General features: G+C 43.7%; 1 protein-coding gene across 1 annotated transcript; it reads right to left on the bottom strand.

Annotated features, from left to right (window-relative positions):
• Positions 1-391: 391 nt before the first annotated feature.
• On the bottom strand, positions 392-11,126 carry LOC311065116 (uncharacterized protein; the record flags this gene model as incomplete). The annotated part of the gene is made up of 4 exons (XM_084085333.1): positions 11,056-11,126; positions 5,345-5,461; positions 1,325-1,675; positions 392-402 (listed from the first exon to the last, which is right to left on the bottom strand). Exons 2-4 carry the CDS (start codon positions 5,427-5,429, stop codon positions 392-394), a joined length of 447 nt encoding a protein of 148 aa, XP_083941459.1. The 5' UTR covers positions 5,430-5,461; positions 11,056-11,126.
• Between the last annotated feature and the right edge of the window lie 1,277 nt (positions 11,127-12,403).

Genomic DNA, 12,403 nt, shown 5'->3' with positions numbered 1-12,403 from the left:
CTCCATGAGTCCTCATGTGCTCATTTCGCTCACCACTATTAACAAAGCCTTTATCACAAACTGTGCAAATTGATGGCTTTTCCCCTGAATGTCAACTCATGTGTTTTTTTTACACTAAACTAAATAAATGTTTATCCCATGTATGGGTTATCGTGTGTTTTTAATGTGTCCTTTCGTCTACAGATAAAGGGCTTTTCCCCTGTATGTGTCCTCACATGTTTATTTAGACCAGTTCTTGCACCAAAGCCTTTGCCACAAACTGTACACAGAAAGGGCTTTTCCCCTGTATGAGTCCTCATGTGTTCTTCTAGATGACTCTTTTGACTGCAGCCTTTCCCACACACTGTACACTTAATGGGCTTTTCCCCTGTATGAGTACTCATGTGCTGTTTTAGCTCCCCACTGTGAACACAGCCTTTGCCACACACTGTGCAAGTATACGGCTTTTCTCCTGTATGGGTAGTGATATGTCTTTTTAGCACAGCCCTTGCACTAAAGCGTTTGCCACACACTGTACAAGTAAAGGGCTTTTCCCCTGTATGAGTCCTCATGTGCTCTTTTAGATAACTCATGTGACTCCAGCCTTTGCCACAAATTGTACACGTAATGGGCTTTTCCCCTGTATGAGTACTCATGTGCTGTTTAAGCTTAGCACTGTGAACACAGCCTTTCCCACAAACTGTGCAAGTAAGCGGCTCTCCTGTATGGGTACTCATGTGTTTGTTTAGAACAGCCCTTGCACTAAAGCCTTTGCCACAAACTGTACACAGAAAGGGCTTTTCCCCTGTATGAGTCCTCATGTGTTCTTCTAGATGACTCTTTTGACTACAGCCTTTGCCACAAACTGTACACGTAATGGGCTTTTCCCCTGTATGAATACTCATGTGCCGTTTTAGCTCACCACTGTGAACACAGCCTTTCCCACAAACTGTGCAAGTATACGGCCTTTCCCCTGTATGGTTACTCATGTGTCTTTTTAGAACAGACCTTGCACCAAAACCTTTTTCACAAACTGTACAAGTAAAGGGCTTTTCCCCTGTATGAGTCCTTGTGTGCTCTTTTAGATAACTCATGCGACTCCAGCCTTTGCCACAGACAGTACATGTAAAGGGTTTTTCCCCCGTGTGGATCATTGTGTGTCTTTTCAGATGTCCCTTTAGATTAAACTTTTTGCCACACACTGTACAACAAAAGCTTTTCTTCTCTGTGTGACCCCTCATGGAGTGAGTTTGTTTTGACAAGTTCAGGTCCTGGGACAGCTTGTTGCTCAAAGACACGTTTTTTCCTTTCACAAATACATTCAGTTTGTTTAAATCGGACTGACCTTCGCTGGTCTCCTCCCAATCATCACTGTCTTCAGTATCAGATTCAGAACAGCGTGAAGAGAGGACCTGATCATCACTAGTTGGTTGTGATGGTACCCAGTACTCTACATAAGCTTGTGTTTTCATGAGTTCAGTTAAGGTGCTGGCTACAGGCCCTATCTCTCGGCTTTCATAATCGCCATTCTCTACTGTGAGTAATGTCAACGTTGACCCATCAGCCTCCTCTGGACTTTGAAGTAGCTCCTCCTGTTCCTCTTTAATCTGTGGAGGTTCTGGTTCCTCCTGGACCAGACTGGAGCTCTTCTCCGCTTCAGGGGAAACCTCTTTCGACACAGGGACGTGCAGAAAGTCTAGGCAAAATATAAAAAGGGGGGAAAAAATAAATTTAAACCGTTTCCTGATATAGAGCTAAATAAATGTAATACATTTCTAAATCATAACTGGGATGAAAGTGGATTTTAGATAGTCATTGAATACCAGCTGTGTCATCTTTCAAATGTTTCCCCCGCTTTTTTCTCCTCTGGATGAGCGCATGCATCGGATACACAGAAAGTTTGAAGGTTAATTAACCCATTGAGACCTGAAGCCGATTCTACATGTCTCCTAAATCTCAACAGTATTCTGAAAAACGTATGTTTCTATATCAGTGATGCTCAAAATTTTCATGTCAAGGACCCCCAAACGTATTTGTATTTGGCCGTGGACCCCCATCAAAATATTTTGTTCCAGGGACCCCCCAGAAGCAAAGATTTGAGTTAAAAATGTTCGCTTAAAAAAATATATATATTCAAAGATTTGCACACATTTTCACTATTTTTGAATAAGTGTAAAATAATGCTTTTTAGCTCAAATCTAAAAATGACAGTTCCAGGTCTTAATGGGTTAAAATGTATTTTCGATCTACAATTTTAATCGCTACACCCCTAGTTTAATTTAAAGTGAATTGACACAACTAGGAAGAAAGCTTAACTTTTTATAATATATATATTTTTTTAAATAGCATTCGTTGTGGTACAATGGACCACAAAGGAAACAAGCCTCTCTTTGAACGGATTACCTCCACCGTGCAACTCAACCAAGTTATGTAGCTTCAGACCTCATTTGACCTCAATGCAAACTCTCTCAGAGCTGATAGCAGATCTGTAGCTTTTTGGAAGCTGTTGAGGTACTTATGACCAGTAAGATGGTCTATAGCTTTTTGGAAGCTGTTGAGGTACTTATGACTAGTAAGATGGTTATACATTATAATCTAGAAGTTCTAGGACGGCACACGTCCAAGACAGACCAGTGGGCCGGCATATACAGATGATCATGATTTTTCAGTTCTGGTTCGTCCGAATTGCTATTCGGCTCCGAATTATACTAGGGGCACATGTAGTGAGACAGACAGACAGACACACAGAGAGATAATTATAGTATAGATTATGTTTAAGTCTTATTCAATGAAGGTTTGGGATGTGGGGAACCCTCTATTGGCCAGTTACCACTGTTTACCAGGCAGCTTTACGTTGAAAGGGCTTTTGCTTGAATATTGGCTTAGTTTGTGTTTTACCAGGATGTCTGAAATTAAACAAATCAGAGCCATATTTCGACATAGCTTTTCAGAATCGCAACAGGAAATACCTTCCTGAATGGTCTACATCTGTGGTAAAGTATTGTCAGAGTGCACCATGGTGTGCCAGAGCCACCAACCAGGTCATGGCATTGCTGACTGTCCGGATCGTCAGATTTAAAGTAAACTTCCAAAGCCAAGTACGCCCTTCATTTTGAACAAGTCATCAGTTGGTCACAACGTTGTTCAAATGTGTGTCATCCCCTTGTTCTGTGTAGAACATAGTGTGGTGTGACTGTGGGTCCATAACCTGGGTGTTTGAGCTGTGGAACCTTCTCCCAGTTTCAGTCCGTGAAGCAGACACGATCTGTATATTCAAGACTAGATTGAAAACCTTTTATGATAGAGCCTATAGCTGATGAAACACTTCACTGCATGGCAGTGGAAGTGTATAGATGTAGACAGATGACAGGTCATTGTTGACCTGGCATCCCGTAGTGTGTAAAGTTTCAATGTACAGGCGGATGTTAGGTTCTTGGTTTACGTATGTATTAGTTATTGTTGGACTATTGGTTTGCTTGTGTAGTACTGCTTTGTTATTGGATTACTACTATGCATTTGATGTATTATTGATGTGCTGGGATGTATTATGATCTATGATCTTGTGTCCTTGCTTACTGAAAGTCGCTCTGGATTAAGAGCGTCTGCTAAATGCCTAAATTGTGAATTGTAGTGTTTCTCAGTACTCAGTCACCCCTATAGTCATCCTCTCCTCTCTCCCTCCCCACCTCCCTCCTCCCCCTCCCCTCTTCCTTACATCCCTTCCTCCCTCTTCTCGTCCTCTCTCTTCTTCCCCTCCCTTTGGTTGTGTGGGTTCGTGTCCCATCGGTGTGATTGTAATTAACACTGTACGGACTCACGCTGTACGGACTCCAGTAAAGCCTGCCACTAATTCCACATCCGAGGACCCACTCCCTGGAGTTTCTTTTATCTCCCACTTTGCAGTTCCATGAACTGTTATTACAGACCCCCAGCTGCAGATCAAGAGTGTGACTGCGGACCGGGCCTCTCCATGGAGCACGACCGTGGATTTCTACTACATTACGCTGTACTGTAAATTCTTATTTTAACATTCTTATATATTACCATTATATACTGTATAAACATTATTGTTGTATTATTTTATCATATACTATCTTACAGTATTATATTTGATACTATTGTTATTGCTACTACTTCTTTTCTCTCTCTCTCTCTCTCTGCCTGACGTTTCTTCCAGTTAAGGGGGAGTTTTTCGTTGCCACTGTCGCAAAATTGCTTGCTCAGGGTGGGACTGTCGGGTCTCTGCTCTACATGTAAAGTGTCTTGAGACAACTTGTTGTGATTTGACACTTTAACTTTAATTGAATTGAATTTGAGTGGGGTGGACACAGATTAATTAATTTTTAACCGGGTTTCCGTAAAGCAGGACCTGCACCGCACGGCACCGCCTGCATTTGTAATCGTTTCCATATAAATGGACTCAAATCTGAGTACAAATCTGGCCCATGGCTGTGTCAGCAAAGACAGATCACACGTGTGGGGCACATTTTAGTTTGTGTCGTGGTGAATCGATTGTCGCGAGTCGACATAAATTACGGCTAGTGGCCAAAATGTATTTTGGATCTTCTCACTGAGATGTCTCCCGTGTGTCACTGCTGGTGTAGAATGGGTGAAACAAGACTCCACCGTGTTTGTGTGTATTTGCTCTGGCAGTGTACAGAACCAAATAGAACCAGCAGTCTTTCCTTTTACCTAAGATAAGGGTGCACCTTATGCAACAAGTTGTCTCCCTGGAGGCGAAGAGATCGGGCATGGCGGTACTGGACCAATCCCAGATCTCGTGCACAAGTTGTGGATGGAGCCTTCAGCCAGGCACAACCTCAAGGTCATCCTGGCCCTCCACTGGAATAAGCGAGCCCTGAGGAGGGTGGCCTGTCTCACTGGAGTAAGAGATAGAGTCCCTGCTTTGGCATCTAAGACATGCCCAGGAACTCTGTGGACTATGGGAGTTGAAGCCTGCTATCCCTCTTGTCGAGGCACAGGCCTAAGTGCTCCAAGTGCTGCAGGAGCCGGGCCACATTGTTGTGGCACTGCTCCTCTGAGCGAGCACCCACCAGCTAGTCATCTAATTTAGGATACGAAAGCCCTCCCGTCGCCAAGGTCCCAGGACTGCGTCCAAGCACCTCGTAAACGTGTGGGGGGCAAGAGATATGCCGAATGGGAGGAAATCAGCACGGCCTGACACGGCCCAGCAGTATTTACATAATCGAAACCCAGCTAAATAGTGGCCCACTTTCACCCCTTGTGATCGACCTACAACACAACACAATAAAATGAATAGAGAGAGAGAGAGAGAGAGAGAGAGAGAGAGAGAGAGAGAGAGAGAGAGAGAGAGAGAGAGAGAGAGAGAGAGCTTGACACTTACTGAGATCCAGGTGGTCTTCTGGTACGAGTTTAAGGTGGTCTTCAGGTTCCTGTTCAATAGAAACCGTCCTGGCTGGAGAACTCATCTTCACCTGTAGGCTGTACGCCACAGGATGGTCTAAAAAGAAGGAGAAGAATAAGGACTTTAATAATAAGGACTTTGATTTGACATGAATAAGGACTTTAATAACAACAATAAAATACAAATAAAAGACAACTGTATCACTACTAGTGGCCCCTCGCCCCTATCCGCTGTGCGGGACTGTGTGTTTGCTTGTCCCTTCATGTCCCTCTCATAATAATCCATATTTTGAAAATATGTAATATTATGAAATGTGAAAAGGAAGTGCAATAACGTTGTGAATATGTGAGATAACATAAGATAGACAAAAGTGCAGGAGAGGAAGTTAGCAGTTTATTTGCATGAAAGGGAAAGAAGATTTTGTATTTGTAAGAAAGTAAGTTAGGAGTGAAATGGTATGGAAGACAGTTGCAACGTCGTGTGGTTGGACACATTGTCATGGCAGGGCCTGCAGAAGAGGAGAAACAGAGAAGGCAGGAATCAACCACACAATGTGACATATCCACCAGGGATGCACTAATTATGCCTTATCAGGGCTCAACATTTTTATATACGTTTTAATTCTTAATGTTTATTAAGTTATAAATTAATTGCAATGTAAGCAACTTATTTTTGCCATAATGTTTGCATAGAGGGAGAATTCAGCCAGGTTTATACTTGGTCATATAACGTGATTCGATCTGGTTTAGCAGAAAGTTTGAGGATCCAATGGAGTTAGCTGGTTTTGTCAGAAGCGCTTTTTAATACTTTTCATTGGTGCAATATTTTTTTAATCAACACAGATGTAAAGGGTGTTCAATAGCACTGATTTATGGAAAACAATGCAAAAGCGGAACAATGGAGTTAGCTGGTTTCAATATATATTGGAAAATGTAGTGAATATATTGGATGTCAGTTGTTTTTAATTGGGCGATTTATTGGCCGATATTTTTAATTTTATTTTACAAAATGTAATGGTCTGTTCCTCGAGAATTCACCTCTTCAAATGTAGCCAAATTAAATGTAAAGCACAATAATCAATTTGGATTACTCTAATAATGATTATAAGGCACATTCTTGTTAAACCTATTTCCGACGAGTCTAGGCTACAAAACATTGATTGATTGATTGATGTACTTTATTTAGTAAGACATGAGAACAGTACATGACAGTACATAATAGTACATGGAAGTACAAATTCAATACAAGGTCTACTAAACTGGAAAACTCATTAAGCACTAAGCTTGTTTAAGATGAGAACCCCATGCACACAAATCATGATGAACATAGCCCCCGATAGCCTACTGGAATGGAGCGGAGGACAGAGGGAATAGCTTTTATAGTTTTATCAGCTGCTGTACGTGAGAGCAAAGCCTTGTTTATATTTTCAAAGACGAGCCGTAAAAAATTAAAGTGAAACGCATCTACAGCTGCAGTTTCTGCAAATTGTAGTTCCGCATTGCAAGCGTGACAGCGCATGAACGGATGCTCCCCGGTCTAATAAGATCCTGCAAGCCATGGACACGACTCTTTGTGATCTGTTATGTTTGACATGCAACCCAAAGTATCAATCGAGCTTGAGGACTGGAAAGCGGTTCTCGCATTGATTGCTTTTCTAGCACAAATATATCGGCAAATTAAATGCTGATATATTGTTCAAACAGTAGAGTACAGGTTGACATTAACGTTTTCAGCAAAGACTTCATGTAATCCATAAATTAAGCTCATTATCTGTTGCCCCACAAACACTAGAAGTTTTCAGTATTACCCATATTGCTTAATTTGCTTTCAAGATTATCAGACTTCCCACACCTTCTGATATGAACAATAAGGCCATCACACGCTTAGCACTTACAATAATAGATAACAGATCTACTGTGACCTTGTAGATCGGCTATTTTCAAATAGCCGATATATACGGTATATAGGTTTAAAGTGCTTATGCGGCCTTGGCGCTTCTTTTTGGACTTGTTTTCCTAGACATGGTTGCTTCTTTCTAGACTTGTTTTCCTAGACATGGTTGCTTCTTTCCCTCACAAAATCTGGCAACACTGGCGGCTGTGGCATAGCTTGGTTGGATAAAGGTGTTACATAAATGCACCATTTAATATCTACAGTAATGGTAATGCCGCTTTTAAGACAAATAGACAATCCAAAAGTGAGCGACTGAGTGACTGTGAGCTTGTATTGTAGATCTTGTAGATCTGACTGTTAAGCCAGATTAAGACTGCAGTTTTAGCACCACACCACATCTCCTTTGTAATGTAAACTAGTGGTGGGAAAAAAACGTTCATTTCAATGAACGAACGATTTAGTTGACTGCAATGATCCGTTCAAATGATTTGTTCACGTTCTCGTTCAGTAGCGCTTCCAGTCCCGGCAGAGTACCAAAATCTGGCGATCTCTCAAAGCCTGACAATTACCGTGGTATCAGCCTGACCTGTATCATTGTGAAAATGTTCAACCGCATGATACTGAACAGGATACGGAGTGCTATCGACCCACACCTCAGGGAAAACCAAAACGGATTCCGAGAGGGGAGAACCACTTTAGCCCAGATCCTTGGGTTACGGAGGATCATTGAGGAGGAAAAGAGGAACAACCTGGCGGCGGTGCTGTGCTTCATCGACTTCAGGAAGGCCTTCGACACTATCCACAGAGGAATGATGTTGAGAATATTTAAGGCCTACGATGTTCCTCCCAACCTACTCCGAGCCATTGGGACCATGTACACGGGAACGAGAGCCCATGTGACAACGCCCGACGGTAACAGCGAGGAGTTCAACATCCAAACCGGAGTGCTGCAGGCCCTAGTCCCACTTCCTTTTTATAACGGTACTGGACTATGCTCTGAGACAAGCTATGAAAGGAAGGGAGCATAAGCTCGGCTTCACTATCACGCCCAGAAGGTCAACGAGACACCCTGCAGAAACCCTGACAGACCTGGACTACGCTGACGATATCTGCCTGCTATCTGACCACGTAAAGCGGTCACAGGAGCTCTTGTCCTAAGGTGAGGAAAGCACTTGCCTGGAGAGCTCTTAATGGCATGACCAGTGTGTGGAAATCCAACCTCCCCTGACGCATCAAGATCAGTTTTTTCTCTGCAACTGTGGAGTCCGTTCTCCTCTACGGCTGTGAATGCTGGACACTAAAGCACGCCCTACAGAAGTCCCTGAACGGGTGCTATACCAGAATGTTACGTGTGGTACTGAACATCAACCAGGACGAGCACATTACCAACAAGCGTCTGTACGGGGCACTACCAAGTGTATCAGAAAAGATAGCAGTCAGGTGGATGAGACTAGCCGGTCACTGCCACCGGCACCGAGAATTCCCGGTCAAAAAGCTCCTACTGTGGGAACCAACACATGGGCATCGATCAAGAGGACGTCCCACACCTACCTACGTGGATGTACTAAGGAAAGATGCTGGTGCAGAAAGCACAAAGGAGCTGGCCAGATGTATGGAGAACCGAGATGACTGGAGACTCCGATGGAGGGCTCGTCTGAGGACGACGTAGAGAGAGAGTGCACAGGCTACTACTGTATATGCATGCAACTGTGTGCATCTGATCCCACTGACATGTCTGCACAGAAACACAGCACAGTCAATCACGATGTAATTGCACCAGCTTATTTGTAATATAATGATGTGTAGAAGTAATAAATAACTATAATATATAATGTAAAGTTAGTTTTAATAGTCGATAATTATTTCCACAAATGCAATATTTTATGCAAAGCAGCCCAAGTCAGTACACTCACATGACTATCGATTTCCAACCATGTCTTTGGGGGGGGGGGGGGACAACGACGACATGAACGAAATTGTGAACGTAGGAGTTTCAAGAAGTGAACAGGTTTGTTCACGTTCACGGCAAATAACTAGTTCTTATGAACGAATCGATCGTGACTGACCCACCACTAATGTAAACATAGGTGGAGGTCATTACTTCTTGCCTAACAATGTAATGTAGATGAGTGGCCAACTGTCGTGTATACAAATGTGATCACCTGTGCTTTTATGAGCGATCCAGTTTAGAGGACCTTGTGTTGTGAATTGTACTTCCATGTACTGTTTCCATGTCTTTTCTAAATAAAGTATTCAATCAATCAATCATTCCAGCTATCGGTAGAAAGGAAATGGACCCTTATAACTGTTACAATGATATTAATTATGATACACTACAATGAATTATAACTGTGATTATAATACAATATCATTTATTATAATTATAATGTATTACAACTATGATCCTGGTCTAAATAAAAAGTCAGTGAGTGATCAGTCATTATGAAGTGTTTGGCCTCGTTTGGCCTAGCTCTAATCTGAGTTCCCAGTAGTTTTCGCCAGCTCTCGCATACAAACGGGAGGGGCGAGGAACTTCTGGGCCAGAGCCCTGGTATTTGTGGGCGGGATGTAGCTTACGCTCAGAATCTGAGCGGACACTCCTCTTTCAGTGCATGAGAGCCAACTGACCTTCTTGTCACCTGACAGGGGGGAGTTTCCCTGGTTGGACGTAGCGCGTGGAAGGAACACGTTATTCCAACCAGTTCCCTTCCCCTCCATCAGGCGCCCCAGCTGTCATGGGGGAGGCGGTATAGCGACCAGGATTACTACATGTATTTGTGAGGGTATTAACTACCCTAGGAGACACGGGGAGAACATGCAAACTCCACACAGAGTAGGCCCTTTCGCCAACCCCACCCTGGGTATGGACGCGGAGGAGAAGACACGCCCCCAGCGCCCACAGCGTCCCTGGCGGTTGATTTGAATCAGAACGCAGTGGCCGCGCCCCTGCTGTACAGGCTCTGAGCCGATGTCTCCCAGACTAGCCTAGCTCAGACCTACTCTGGACTAGTAATGCCAGAATAAGCACCCATTTCAGATCCCTTTGACACAACTTTAAGCCCAGGCCAGTTGCACCACCTCACACTAAGTTCAAACTTAGCCTAGTTATAGCTTAAACACATTCAATCAAAAGGGCAAGTATCTGTGTCATTTTAGATTTCTTTGGCTATTCAAAAATAGCAGATATACAAGCTCATAGCGTGGCTCCGAGTGCCGCGCTATGAGCTTGTAGATCTGCTATTTTTTGAAAAATATTGAAAGTGAGTGCAAATCTTTGAATATATATTTTTAAAAAATATATAGGCCTATATATATTTAAAGATTTGCATACATTTTCACATAAAAAAAAATAGCAGATCTACAAGCTCATAGCGCGGCACTTATGAGCTTGTATATCTGCTATTTTTGAATAGCCTAAGAAATCTAAAAATGACACAGATACTTTCCCGGCTAAATGGGTTAAAATGTGGCTTTTTAAAAAGCCATTTAAGCTATAACTAGGCTAAGTTTGAACTTACTGTGAGGTGGTGCAACAGAAGTAGTCGGTGAGTTGTGGTCAGTGGTGTGGTGTGCTGCCATGCCTGTGGAAATCTGGCTCTCAGGTTTAGAGACCGTTAGTATTAAAGCTAGCTATTGCTGCTAGCTTCCGCTAGCCGTCTGGAAAACGCCATACATTGTAAAGAGATGCACGGATAAAAAGACACTAATGGGAGGAGCAGCATTAACATTTCTGTTCAACATTCATGTCAAACAAGTGATGGTTTAAATGAAAATAAACAAGTTGAGTTGTGACTCACCGCTGAGTGTAAATTGTACCTCGTTTATGAGACGTTTTTCACCATGTTGTTTATAGCTCTGTTCCGAGCTGTGTTCCGTGAGCAACAACAGCAGCTGTGTTCCGTGAGCAACAATAGCTTAACAACTATAAGACCTCCGGTGGACGATCTCTTCAGAATAAGAGTACCCTCTAGAGCAAAAAGGAGCCATTGAAAAACGGTTCTTTTGCACATTAAAACTATAAATTAAGCATTTAAACGAAGCTATACAACACATATTATGTGTCTGTGTAATAAAAACGGGTTTGAAAACATTAATAATTTATCTAAATGGATAAATGCTGTTCAAAGGAGTGCAAGGAGTGCATAGCCTATACAAATTGGACACTGGACAGCAGACGGCTGATGATGCCAACACTTCTGACATACGCACGTGTGCGGGGACAACTCCCCTACAACGCCACTCTCTCAGATAAGCCGGAGAGGTGTAGAAAAAAGTGTGGCGGACCATCCAGTGAGGTCAGAGGTCAGAAAAGTGCCGTTTTCAGACAATAGTGGACACTGGACAGGAGACGGCTGATGATGCCAACACTTCTCACATACCTCCCCTTCTGACATACCTCCCCCCACACTCTCAGATTACTTCTTGCCTAACAAGAAACAAGAGGTCAGAGGTCAGAAAAGTGCCGTTTTCAGCATACGCCCGCACGCGTGCGTATGTCAAAAGTGTTGGCATCATCAGCCGTCTCCTGTCCAGTGTCCACTATTGTCTGAAAACGGCACTTTTCTGACCTCTGACGGTCAGAAAAGTGCCGGCACACTTTTTTCTACACCTCTCCGGCTTATCTGAGAGTGTGGCGTTGTAGGGGAGGTGTCCCCGCACGCGTGCGTATGTCAGAAGTGTTGGCATCGGGGGCCCGGTGGCGCAGTCGGTAGCGCTGTCGCCTCACAGCTAGAAGGTCCTGGGTTCGATTCCCGCCGGGGACGCTATGGGCATGTTCTCTCCGCGTCTTCAGTGCCCATACCCTAGGTGGGGTTGGCGAAAGGGCCGCTCTGTGTGGAGTTTGCATGTTCTCCCCGTGTCTCCTAGACAGGTACCCTCACAAAAACATGCAGTAATCCTGGTCACTATACTGCCTCCCCCTGGTCAGCCGGGGCGCCTGCTGGAAGGGAAGGGAACTGGTTGGAATAACGTGTTCCTTCCACGCGCTACGTCCAACCAGGGAAACTCTCCCCTGTCAGGTGACAAGAAGGTCAGTTGGCTCTCATGCATTGAAGGAGGCATGAGCTCGGCCCTAGCCTACCTAGGTTGGCAGAGGGAAGGTAGTGCCCAGGATTACATAGACAATTGGCACTGGGTGTAAAAAAT

This window comes from Gymnoscopelus microlampas (assembly GCF_963454915.1).
Source record: "Gymnoscopelus microlampas genome assembly, chromosome: 17".
Lineage (NCBI taxonomy): Eukaryota > Metazoa > Chordata > Actinopteri > Myctophiformes > Myctophidae > Gymnoscopelus > Gymnoscopelus microlampas.
The sequence above is the reverse complement of the archived record's forward strand: the minus strand, read 5'-3'. Positions and strand labels throughout refer to the sequence as shown.